The sequence below is a fragment of the Artemia franciscana genome, chromosome 4, assembly GCF_032884065.1.
Source record: "Artemia franciscana chromosome 4, ASM3288406v1, whole genome shotgun sequence".
NCBI lineage: Eukaryota > Metazoa > Arthropoda > Branchiopoda > Anostraca > Artemiidae > Artemia > Artemia franciscana.
In genome coordinates this window covers 25608354-25621250 of record NC_088866.1, presented here as the reverse complement: position 1 = coordinate 25621250, position 12897 = coordinate 25608354, and the positions used below count along the sequence as shown (strand labels likewise).

Sequence of the window (12897 nt, the reverse complement as noted above, 5' to 3'; positions counted from 1 at the left end):
CATGGAACGTTTCTAATGCAATAGTGCATTGTTGTGTTTGGGTTCAAATAGGTTCACGAAGATTATTTTTCATTTCCTCATAATTTAAGTTATCTTAGAATGGAATTAATCAGACAAGGACACAAAATACCACTAAAGTAGAGATTGGCCAGCCTTCCCGGTGCTAAAGCGGGATGCCCAATTCCTAAAGAAAAAAAAATTGATTTTAACAATTCATTAAAATATTCTCTATTTTCTATATTGTTATGGATTTTTTTTTTACAGACCTCTCTTGCTACGATGATTTAATTGTTGCAATAATTGGTAGTATTGATTAATTTCTAATATGAAAAATAGTTTTATTGTAACTAGTCTTATTTTATAGATAGCATAGTTATACTAATGGTACAAAAGTTTAAGCTTTTTTGTGAATGGTTTTGATTGAGATTGATGATCGGTTTTCAGACAATGCAAATTTGGTATTCGAATTCGAGTTCGGATTTTACTTGCGAATGTTTGAAAATTGGCATGTTAAAACTGTCGGAAATTCAGATAAAATTGAGCAAAGGCTTAGTCTACTTTAAATTAATTCAGTCAACTCAATTCTATTACAAACAAAATTCAACATTAACTAACTACTATTAATTCCAAAAGGAGGATACAAACTAATACTAGTTGTGGAGTGGTTCCTACACTTAACTGTTAGACTAACTTATTTTGACAAATTTTTGTTAAAGCATTTTGACAAATACTTTGGTCCATGTGAACAACCTCCTTTCATATGGATTTTTGTTATTTCCTAAAGTAGCCTTTCGTAGGTTCTCTGGTTTCATTATGCCTTGTCAAGTAATTTCGAAGCTTGAAATTTACTTGAAATAATTTTACCTTTTCTGAAAAAACTCATTTCTGAATTTCTGAAAAAAATCATTGATTTTTTCATCTCTATTTATCTTTGGTACGTACCAAACCTTGTTAATGTACACAAATTAAACACACGTTTCGGTCGGCCGCAATTTTTCCTTTCTTTAAATTTTGCCAAAGATATTACACGGAATAGGCCCAAAAAGCATGAGAGCCGAGTTTTACAAAGACGCTTAAACAGACATTGTCATATAAATTCCTAGCTTGTTGTTTATTCGCTATGTTATAAAAGGAGCAAGAAACGTTGGATTGCGTAATTTGAACTTTAACAATATTTTTTCACTTTCTAGTTTGCCAGGGCATGTGTTCAGAAACACGAAAAAGCCCAATGTAGAAAACGAACACTCCTAATCCAACAATTTGCACTTCGTCTACTACCTTAGACTGACGAAACATAACCTAGGTACTTAACTATAACCTCTTAGCGAAGTGATTAGCACGCTAGACTTGATATCCTCTGTTCGTGAGGACAGGAGTTCGAGTCCCGGACCTCTGGTTATTTGGTTTGGAACGGGGATCAGCGGCGTGACTCTGTAAGCTCAGCCAGAGTCAAATTAACTCTAAATGGGTACCTGGAAAAATCTACGGAAGGTAAAAAGGAAGAGTGTGCGAAAGTAGTGGATGAATGGCCCCCAGCCCCCCGTAGCACTTCCTGGCTGAAGGGCCATGAAACGGAGATCAGCATTACTGGTAGGGACTTTGAAGTCCAATGCCGCCTTCTTTACCTTTTTTCTACTATAACCTAGGCTCTCAAACTATAACCTAGGTGCTTAAAACCTAGACTGATGGCAAAAAAAAAACTTTTACCAGCAATGACGCCTTAGGACCGAGGCTATATTTGGTGCCAAACATAGCAATGCCTTACTTTTGAGATCTACTAAACTCAATCATCAATCAAACTGAAACTAACAACATGTAGAACTCACAATGTCAAAGCTGCAACCGAACTTTCTTAAAGTACCAAGCTAAAAATAAGCTAGAAACACATAGCACTAAACAGCTTGAGAAAGTCTAACTTTCCTCCAAGGGTATAGTTGTCTTCAACAGATTGTTAATGTTTGACTTTTTTTATAAAAAGTTTTATTGAATTGAATTTAACTAGTTAGTTTTCGTCAATTTTCTTTCTATGTTAATCGTCGCAACACTGACGAGAATGTGGTGCTGCATTAAAAAACTTCGCAATTTTGAAAAAAAAGAAGATTAGAAAACTGCGGTTCTTAGGTATGAATAGACATAAGATGATAAAAAAAAGTTGGTTAAAAAAATTATTACCTTACTAAGGAACATTTTCGGTTTAGCTTTTTAGAAATAATGCTGTGAGATTAAAACACATTTTCAAAAAGAATAAAAATTGTTACAGCTGTTACTTCAAGCGGGTGTAACTTATGGGCATTTCTTCTTTTTTTGTTTTTTTTTATAATTTAGCAACAAAAATCTCTGAGCATCTCCCCTCCCGAGCAATCACCCTACCATTTCTTCGTGCGTTTGACAAAACTTAAATTGTTCACCAGAAAAATTGTAGTTTTCATTTATAACTGATGCTGTAAAAAGCAATTGCACCTAAGAGCTTCGAAAGGAGCAAGAAGTCAAAAAGTCTTGGAGGAATCTCATGGTGGTAAATTGCTATAGTTTCCGAACAAAACTAGAGCCAAATTTTCAAGAACAAATTAAGGTTTTTGCTTTTTTTGCGTTTTGGCGATTGAAGGTGATAACATTTACTAGAACGTTTACGCTAAATCGTGACAAATTATCTTGTTAGGCACCAAATATGACTTTGGTCTTAAAGCACGAAGGACATAAAAGAAAAACACATTTTGCCCCTGGACCCATCTTATGTCTATTCTTACCCCAAAACAGCAATTTTCTATTATTTTTGTTTATGTCATTTTAAAATAGTAGGCTTTAAATCGTATTTCACCGTATTTCAAACAGTGGGCTGTACGAAAACTGGTTTAATCGCGCTTTCTAGGGCTATAATGAGAGGAAGGTTGAGATGGCAAGGGGCACGTTTTGCGGATGAAGGGTGACATATTGCCTAAGATTGTCTTTTTCGGCCAACTATCTAGGGCTAAACGGAAAGCAGGTCGTCCTCGGCTGAGAGATATCGTAAGGAAATATTTAAGGGAAATAAGAACTTCTTGGGAGGATTAAAGAGGGAGGCTTTGAACAAATTGGGATTGAGGAGGAGTGTGTGTAGCTGTGTTGGCCTCAAGCAGCTTGGTGCTGCGGTGAGTTGTTAGTAGTGGTAGTAGTACTTGTTTCAAAAATTATGAAGTTTTCGGGCATTTTTACATTTTTGTCAGTATTGCCACGTTGTACCAGAAAAACAAATAAGGAAAACTAGTAATTTAAGTTTGACAATGATTTTTGCCTGCAAAAAATCAGACATGAATAACCTGTTGATCCCCAAGAACAACTACACCTTCAAAGGAAAGCTACACTTTCTTAAGTTGTAAGTAAGTAAGTAAGTAAGTACTTTTATTACCCGAAAATTCACTAGAATTACATCGGAGTACGAATGGAAAAAAAAGAAGAAAATCACACTACGAACATAACCATAAGTAAACACACACTATGTACACTAACAAAACTACTGACACATGATAGCTAGCCATGGGTTCGTCCTCCCCTTAGCCTTTTCCAGGAAATTCTCTACGACCCGGTTAATGCAAACTGTTGGATCGGACACTCCGTATTTACGCATGATATACAAGTTCTTCGTCCACGGAGGAAGTCTCAGATTGAACTTCGCGAATCGAAAAAACAGAACTCTTACTTTTGTACATTGGGCGGAAGACAAATAATTCCAAAAAGGTGCTATATACAGTACATGTGGGAGGGCAATGGCATTATACAGCGACGCAAGAAATCTACGGCAGAATCGATGTCTGTTACCAATGATTGATCCGTAAGCAATCCGGATTTTCGCCTCTACGTGTCGTAAAAGCAACGTTCCTGTCGAGTAGAGGCTTCGACCGATTGGTAAACCAAAGTAGGTAATGCTCTCACATGGCTTAACAGCTGAATCACCTAAAGGAATTTCTTCCTCATAATAACCCGCGTTGAAGAACAGTACGGCCGATTTAGACACATTAAATGATAAACCCATTTTATTATATTCCCTACTCAAAACATCAAAATTCTTCGATAGTCGATCGGCAGACCTGTTCAAATTAAGTAGGTCGTCAGCATACGCCATCAACGAAACATCGTTCCCTTTTCAAACACAAGACGTAGCTACCTGGGCTTGTGCCGGCAGAACGCTATTGTTATACAAAGTCGGAGACACAACTGAGCCTTGCCTGACCCCTTTACGAACTGTTACAACAGCGGATTCGGTCGGACATGAGGGTATTTTAATTTGCGCTCTAAGGTTATTGTACATATAATACATAGATCTGACAATACACAGTTTTAGCCCTTGTTTATACGCTTCTAAAAGGATCTGCGCATGCACCGACGAGCCAAACGCCCGGCTTACATCAAAAGAACCAATAACTAATGGGTCACCCGTTGCCTCAGAATGAGACAAAATAGCAGCAAGGGCGAACAGAGCATAAGCGCAACCAAGACCTACCGTAAAGCCAAACTGGTAGTTTGGCATTTGGCAACAGTTTCAAATATTCGACAATATGAGCATTTCAAAAAGCTTACATAAAACTGGCGACACAGTAATTGGGTGATAGGAGGAGTATATATTAGCTGGCTTCCCTTTTTTCAGGATGGACGTAAGTTGTCCTCTACAGAAAACATCGGGCACAATACCGACTACGAATATGATCTGGTACAATAATGTTAACATTTCATATAAAAGACGAGTACCATTCACAAGGTGAAGTGCACACAAACCGTCAACTCCGCGCGATTTTTTCTTTTTCAATGTAAAGACATTTGCAGTTACATCTGAAACAGTTACGGTAAAGTCCTGAAAACTCAAATTTGATAGCACAGATTCAAGTTGCTCGATATATGGCCTTGCTACACTGGGATCTGGGGCACTAAATTCGCTCGTATAGTAGGCTCACCAGTCTTTTGGGTCACAAGGCATGGACTTAAGCGTTTCTTGGCGGTCTTTCACGCGATCTTTCCATAGACGACTTGGATCGTTGATTATTCTCTCTGTATATTCATGTTTCACATTTGTACGATGCTGCTTGAGGGCTTTCTCAAATTTACGTTTTGTGTGTTTACGGAGACAATTCAACACGCCGGATTTTGGACGACCACCTTCCCTCCATACCGAGAACCAAAACTTAGCATCTTGACACGCTTTCACTAGCTCTCGATTCTTTGAGAACCCAGGGATTTCAGTATGTTTACGAATTTTCCTAGCGGGAACAGCAGCCTTTTCTGCGGTTAGTAGTGCATGGGTGATTTCAGCAAAAAAGCTATTGACCTGTATTTTAGTTTCTTGGATATTCCTTTGCACGTTGGCTTGTAGAAGATTATATGGTACATTGATCTTCTGCAGCGTCTTGTCGAGCAGTGTCTGATAAAGAGGAAAGTCGGCCTTTAACCAATCCTTTATTTCGTACCACTGTGAAGAACTTTTTTCCTTAGGAATACACACATTAACACATGCTTCAATGGGGATATGGTCGGTGGAGTGACTTCCCATTAGCACGCTAACTGTGCCACTCACGTTTAATGTGCATACGACATGGTCTATATTTGGTTGTTTGGTGCCATATATTTTCTAGTTGATTTCTTGCTGATTCTTCATCTACGTTTCCTTTATTTTAATCAGCAACTGTACCTACTAAAAACCGCAAAGCTACATATTGAGGTTTTCCCGTGAAAAGTTTATTAGAAAATTTTAAGCTTTTTAAACAATCTTTTTAGTTATTAGTTATTTTTAAATTAAGCAAAAATTATTTTTATTGAGGATGAACAGAACTATGGAATGAATTTCTTTTTATACCGACACTTCAACAAGAGACTATTTGAATGAGCATACAAAGAAATTTCAAAGTTAGATTTAGGAAATTTTCAACTTTTATATAATTTATATTCATTTAATTGTTTTTCTACTTATTTCGCTTTTTATTTTTACATTTCAAACTATTTTTGTAAATGCTGGTTTGGAAATTTTTATATTTAACTACTTTTTTATCTTGGACTACTTTACATATATTATTAACACTTCTTAAAACTACTAGCAATTCACTGGAGTACCAAGACACCTGAGGCCAACGCAGCTGTGGAAGCTCCTCTTCCAACCCAACCTACGCACAGCTTCACTCCTTACCCCCCTCCCATGAAGTTCAGATTCCCCCTGAATACTTTCTAATGACCTTTCCCATACTAGTTTTAGGATAACTTGCTTCTCGATTGGCCCCAAATAGACAGCCAAAAAGCATAATTGGCAATCTATCATTCATTTGTTTATGTGGCCTGGCCGTCTCACAAGTATGAATATGAACAATTTCGCTGCAGCACAAAAAAATTGAAAAAATACCTGACAACGTTAGGGTGAGCATCAGATTCCCTTAACAAAGCCACCTCTCGATCAGCAAAGCTAAAGCATTCTGGTAAAACTCGTTTAACAGCAACATCTCTTCCGTCAAAACTTCCTCTGTAAACAAAGGTCCCTTCGCAACCTTTTCCCAGAACTTGAAAAGGCTTATAGGTAATTTTTCCCACTTGAATTTCCCCATTAGGTAGTTCCACTGGTATACAATGGTCACCAGCAAAGCTACTTGTACTTCCAGAACTCCCCCGTGACCATGCCATTTTAGATGAGTCGCTGTAAAGAGGGTAACCCTGGAACAGATGAAAATAAAATTCACATGACATAGGCTAAAGTACCATGAAATAAATTACCAAAAAAAGTAGTTTGACTCACTGTCTGCTAAAATTAAACTCCTTATTTTACCGCTAAAGCTTTCAAACTCAAAAATTTTATGCAAGAAGAATCGCCACTCCCCTCAGCACTCTGAATATATTCTTTTCAAAGTATGTCTTTTGATTTTCTTTGTTAGAAAATTGAGGGGAAAATTAAAAGTGAATCTACTTCGAACAAATTACACGCTCAAAAACTGCTATGGATGTGCCACAAAATTTGAAGTTTAATAAGGTTAATCGCTGGCTAGGTACATTCAACAAAATACGAATTGAGTACCCCCACTGAGAAATTAGATCTATCTTAAGTATCTATACCTGTACCTGTTCATAACTTTTGATAAAAAATATGTCGAATTTAGCCAAGAATCTGATCCTCTTGTATTGCAGTCAAAGGTAAGGAGATCCCTAGGATTTGGAGATAAGAGATAAACTTCGTCTATTTTTTTTTCCTTTTATGTGGGAGGAGAGTGAGGGGAGGAGCGTAAAAACGGATCCCGGGCCTGATTATAACTTTCATTCCTGAAAACTGGATTGACCCAGAGCATATTTTTACCAAATTCATTTAAAAAAAAATCAGTACTCTGGGAAGGGAATTAGATTTAGGAAACAAAAACACCTTTCTATGCCAAAAGGTAGGTACACCCCATCCTCAACGTTTCTTTTATTTTGCAGGACAGATTTATCAACTTAACGGCGCAATTTAACCCAAGCGAAACTAGCACGTATTTATAAAATCATTTGTAAAGCGACCACATCACCAAAATCAAAAATATCATCATTAAACAGTTCAAAACAATCAAAGGATGACTGAATCACCAACAGCCTGCCCCCTCTACCCACTCCCATACCTCCAGTGTCGCTCCCAACATTTAAAAAGCTGTCGCTAGAACATGATGTCTCCATGAGTTTTGCTGAGCTGATTTTACCGTGGATTGAATTCGTCGTGACCTTAATGTTAAATGGGTTCAGTTTTGTTAGAGTTGAATCTGGCTTCCTTTAAGTTGGACCAAACTGCATTCTAGCTGTGTTCCAATCAAGTACGGATGCAGGAAAGAATTTGTAAAGTGGCTAAAAACTGGTTAACAATTGTCGGAATTAGGAGGTCTTTGCACGCCCATACTAACTGGAAACGAGCGGCAGACAGGCCCGGAGTCATGACATAAGACATCAGCCAGAGTAACGTGTGGGGAGCAATTCATAATACGAAGTTAAAATAAGCGTAGTATTCATGAGTGACCAAATCAGAGTAATGATATAAGACAGACTTTTGAAATTCGAAAAGATGTTAGCTCTATAAGGCAGTTTTCTTATCTATATGCTGAATCTGGACAAGACAGCAGCAGAAAATATTTGATTATTTCAATTGCTTTAGTGGAGACTTACACAACCCCATATAAATTAAAAAAAAAATAAAAAACTAGATTCAATTTTTAATAAAAGAGACCTTTATGTACAGTAATAAAGTTTTAGTAGTAGTTGGGCGCCAAATTTAAAGAAATAAAATGTAGATAAAACAAGAGCTAAGAGCTCATATGGCACTTGTGACGAGGTCGGAAGAGCCGAGAGCTCATATGGTACGAGGTCGGAAGAGCCAAGAGCTCATTTGGACGAGGTCGGAAGAGCCAAGAGCCAAGAGCTCATTTGGCACTTGTGAGAAAGTCAGAACCTAAAGTTAAACTTTATAGCACAAGATCCTTCTAAATATCAAATTTCATTAAGATCTGGTCACCCTTTCGTAAGTTACAAATACCTCAATTTTCAAAATTACCTCCCCCCTCCCAATTCCACCAAAGAGAGCAGATCCGGTCCAGTTATGTCAGTCACGTATCTTAGACAGGTTTCTATTCTTCCCATCCAGTTTCATCCTGATCTCACCGCTTTAAGTATTTTCTAAGATTTCCGGTCCCCCCAACTGCCCCCCCCCCAATTACGTTTGATCCGGTTGAGATTTAAAATAAGATATCAGAGTTACGAGGTCCTTCTAAATATGAAGTTTCATGAAGATCCGATCACTCCTTCGTAAGTTAAAAATACGTTATTTTTCTTATTTTTCAGAATTACCCCCCCCCCCGCAATTGAGCGGATCCGTTCCAATTATGTAAATTACGTATGCAAGACTTTTGCTTATTTTTCCAACCAAGTTTCATCCCAATCCTTCCAATCTAAGGGTTTCCCATCATTTTAGGTCTCCCCACCCCAAACTTCCCCCAATGTCACCAGATCCGGTCAGGATTTAAAATAAGAGCTTTGAGCCACGATATCCTTCTAAAAATCAAATTTCATGGAGATCCAATCACCCATTCGTAAGTTAAAAATACCTCATTTTTTCTAATTTTTCAGAATTAACCCCCCCCCCCCAACTACCCAAAAGAGAGCGGATCCGTTCCGTTTATGTCAATCATCTATCTAGGACTTGTGTTTATTTTTCCCACCATGTTTCATCCCGATCCCTCCACTCTAAGTGTTTCCCAAGTTTTAGGTTTCCCCCTCCCAACTCCCCGCCCCCATCACCAGATCCGGTCGGGATTTAAAATAAGAGCTCTAAGACACGATATCCTTCTAAACATCAAATTTCATTGAGATCCGATCACCCGTTCGTAGGTTGAAAATACCTCATTTTTCTAATTTTTAAGACTTACTCCCCCCCTCCCAACTACCCCAAAGAGAGCAAATAAGTTCCGATTATGTCAATCATGTATCTGGGACTTGCGCTTATTTTTCCCATCAAGTTTCATCCCGATCCCTCTACTCTAAGTGTTTTCGAAGATTTTAGGTTTCCCCCCTCCAACTCCCCCCAATGTCATCAGACCCAGTCGGGATTTAAAATAAGAGCTCTGAGACACAATATCATTCCAAACATCAAATTTCATTAAGATCCAATCACCCGCTCATAAGTTAAAAATACTTCATTTTTTCTATTTTTCCGAATTAACCGGCCCCTTCTCCCCCCCCCCAGATGGTCAAATCGGGAAAACGACTATTTCTAATTTAATCTGGTCCGGTCCCTGATGCACTTGCCAAATTTCATCGTCCTAGCTTACCTGGAAGTGCCTAAAGTAGCAAAACCGGGACTTTAGGTTTTCCCCCTCCAACTCCCCCCAATGTCATCAGATCCGGTCGGGATTAAAAATAAGAGCTCTAAGACACAATATCATTCCAAACATCAAATTTCATTAAGATCCAAATACCCGCTGATAAGTTAAAAATACTTCATTTTTTCTATTTTTTGCGAATTAACCGGGCCCCCACTCCCCCCCAGATGGTCAAATCGGGAAAACGACTATTTCTAATTTAATCTGGTCCGGTCCCTGATACGCTTGCCAAATTTCATCGTCCTAGCTTACCTGGAAGTGCCTAAAGTAGCAAAACCGGGACCGACAGACCGACCGACAGACCGACAGACAGACCGACAGACCGACAGACAGACCGACAGAATTGGCGACTGCTATATGTCACTTGGTTAATACCAAGTGCCATAAAAATCAGTAGAAAAATAAACTAAAGGCGTAGCGCTAAACAAATTAAGCAGATTTCCTTTGAAAGCATAGTCCTTTTCGGGAATCAGAATATTGTTAATGTTTGATTTTTTTTATGGAATAATAGCGTTGTCGAACTTAACTACTTATTTTGCTTATTCATTTTCACAGTTCAACATGGCAACACCGCAGAAAATGTAGTACTTCCCGAAAACGTTATAATTGTGAAATAATCAAAAGAAAAACATTAAGAAAAGCGTAGACCTCAGGTATCAATACATCTAAGAAGTAACAAAAAAAATCAAGGGAGACAAGAAATGTTTTAACTTAATGTCCTTGGTACGTCAGCTAAATATAGAGCAAAAAAAAAAAACAAAAAAAAAAAACAAAAAAAACCATAAATTTCAACTGGTATCTTACGAAGACTTTTGTATAACTAACTTTATGATAACACTGGTTGTTTTCTTTTTCAGAGACATGCTTGAGTTTCCTGTGTTATTAGTTTGCTGAACTGTTATGCAGACAATACAAATATAAAAAAGATACCCAAAATGTGCGCCCATCCCCTTCATTGGAAGAAAATGCCAGTGACTACAAAATATTATATTCGTAAAGGTTAGAAATTAACGTTGATTCTATATCAAAGTTTTGGCAGTCCTGTCCATACAAGAATGAGACATCTGAGCCATTTTTAAGGAACATTCGCAAGTGACTGTTTATGAGTGTTGACAGCACTTCATAATTCAACCAATGCTGCCATCTCAGGTGCTACCAACTTTAGGTAGCAACTCAAAGATAGAGTTGGCAAGAACAAGACTAAAAGGTAGGAAAAATCAACACATTAAGCGGGATAGTTTCAAAAAATGAGGGAAAAAAAGCCGACTAGAAATAATACGACGTACTATATTATAATTATATATATATTTTATAAAATCAAACTATACATAACAGTTATGTAAAAATAAATTTAATATCGGACATTTTGAGAATACTGCCCTTAACAGAACGAAGCCGTTTTTTTTTTTTTTAGAAACATTCGTAATAGCCCGATTTACATTGAAGTCTACACACCAATTGACCTTGAGTTGCAATATAGGCCTTTTGCCGGCTTGAATTTAGACAGAACACTTGGGAACATGTTTAAAGTCTCATTTCTTATACAACAATAAATTCAAAATTTATAAATCAAAACAATACAAGTGAGAAGTTACTTAGATAAGAATTTTGGAGATTAAGTCCTGACGCCTATGGTAGAACCTTAAACATAGCGCTGGAAAGAAAAAGACTCAAAGGTGGAAAAGCATTGGTGAAAAGGGTCGACTAAAAAAGTCGGTCGAAACGAAATTCCATAATAATATTGATCGTATGTAGCACTTTTATTTTGTTTTTCCTTTTTGACAGCAGAAAATGTAAAAAAAAAAAAAAAAATACCCAGGGGTCGGGGTAAACTCTAAATATCTCATTTTTAAAAGACGAAGTTAATGGTTGACACTTTGCATTAAGTGGGATAATTTCCAAAACTAAAAAAAGTTTTAAAGCATTTTTTCGTGGGGAGTAATAATCATTAACAAATTTTTTTTATATACTATTTATTAAAAACTATACCTTTTTCTTTATTATGACTGCAAGCCAAAAGCTCATTCCTGCAACAAGACCAGTTACAATTCCAATAATTATAAATGCCGTTTTCCAATCTCTATCTTCCTCCCAGCTCTCTTCCGTCTGCGAATGGGAATCTTTAACAGCCTGTAAAATATCACTAGTGTTCCGAGATATTTCCGGGGTAGGTACAAAAGTTATCCCAGGCGGAGGGTTTGCAGCGACCGGCTCCTGATAATGACCTAGATCAGAGATAAGACTTAAACTCAAAACCCAAATAAAATATATATATATATATATATACATATATATATATATACATATATATATATATATATATATATATATATATATATATATATATATATATATATATATATATATATATATATATATATATATATATATATATATATATATATATATATATATATATATATATATATATATATATATATATATATATATATATATATATATATATATATATAGGAACAGATACAATCAGTCATAATACAAAAAAATAAAGTCATTAGAGAATACTTTCGATGGCTTTCACCAGCACATTACTTCTGGCATTCCTGGTTTTTTTCTTGCACCCTGATCACAGGACGAGTAAGATGAGGAGTTTTTCCCAGTCTAAAGAAGCAGCGAAAGCAGACATTCTGCGTACTTATGTGTCAAACTAAAACATTTTTAGTATCCATGGGTGCTAAAAAAAAAGTCCAAATTGGCACAAGCCAAATGCGAGACACCAAATAGATTTTTCACCGTAGCAACGAAATGAAGATTAAAATTAAACTTTGGTGTAGTTAGTAGACCCTAAGCCTTCCTAGAAATAGCATGAATATTTGACCCTATACGAGTGCCAAGATATGTGTAGGTGTCTTGGGCTTTGATCACTTTGTCACCTAGATGGACATTTAACATGTAATCAGAGTGGCATTTACAGGCCAAAAACTCAGTCTTATTGTCATTGAATCGAAGGCCAATACGCTTATGCTTATTATCAAGCATCCTAAAATACATATTATATACAAAAGACATGGCCCCTGCTCTTGGTCCTTGCCGAGAATCC

At 36.9% G+C, this 12897-nt stretch overlaps 1 protein-coding gene across 2 annotated transcripts in view; it reads right to left on the bottom strand.

The window, feature by feature from the left end:
* Window positions 1-12897, bottom strand: part of LOC136026201 (serine/threonine-protein kinase/endoribonuclease IRE1-like) — a 98431-nt gene that overhangs the window by 27573 nt on the left and 57961 nt on the right. For both annotated transcript variants that reach the window (XM_065702527.1, XM_065702528.1), the window contains exons 9-10: window positions 11826-12061; window positions 6359-6663 (exon numbers count right to left, since the gene is read on the bottom strand). In XM_065702527.1, coding sequence (XP_065558599.1) covers window positions 6359-6663; window positions 11826-12061 — 541 coding nt within the window. The remainder of the gene's footprint in view (window positions 1-6358; window positions 6664-11825; window positions 12062-12897) is intronic.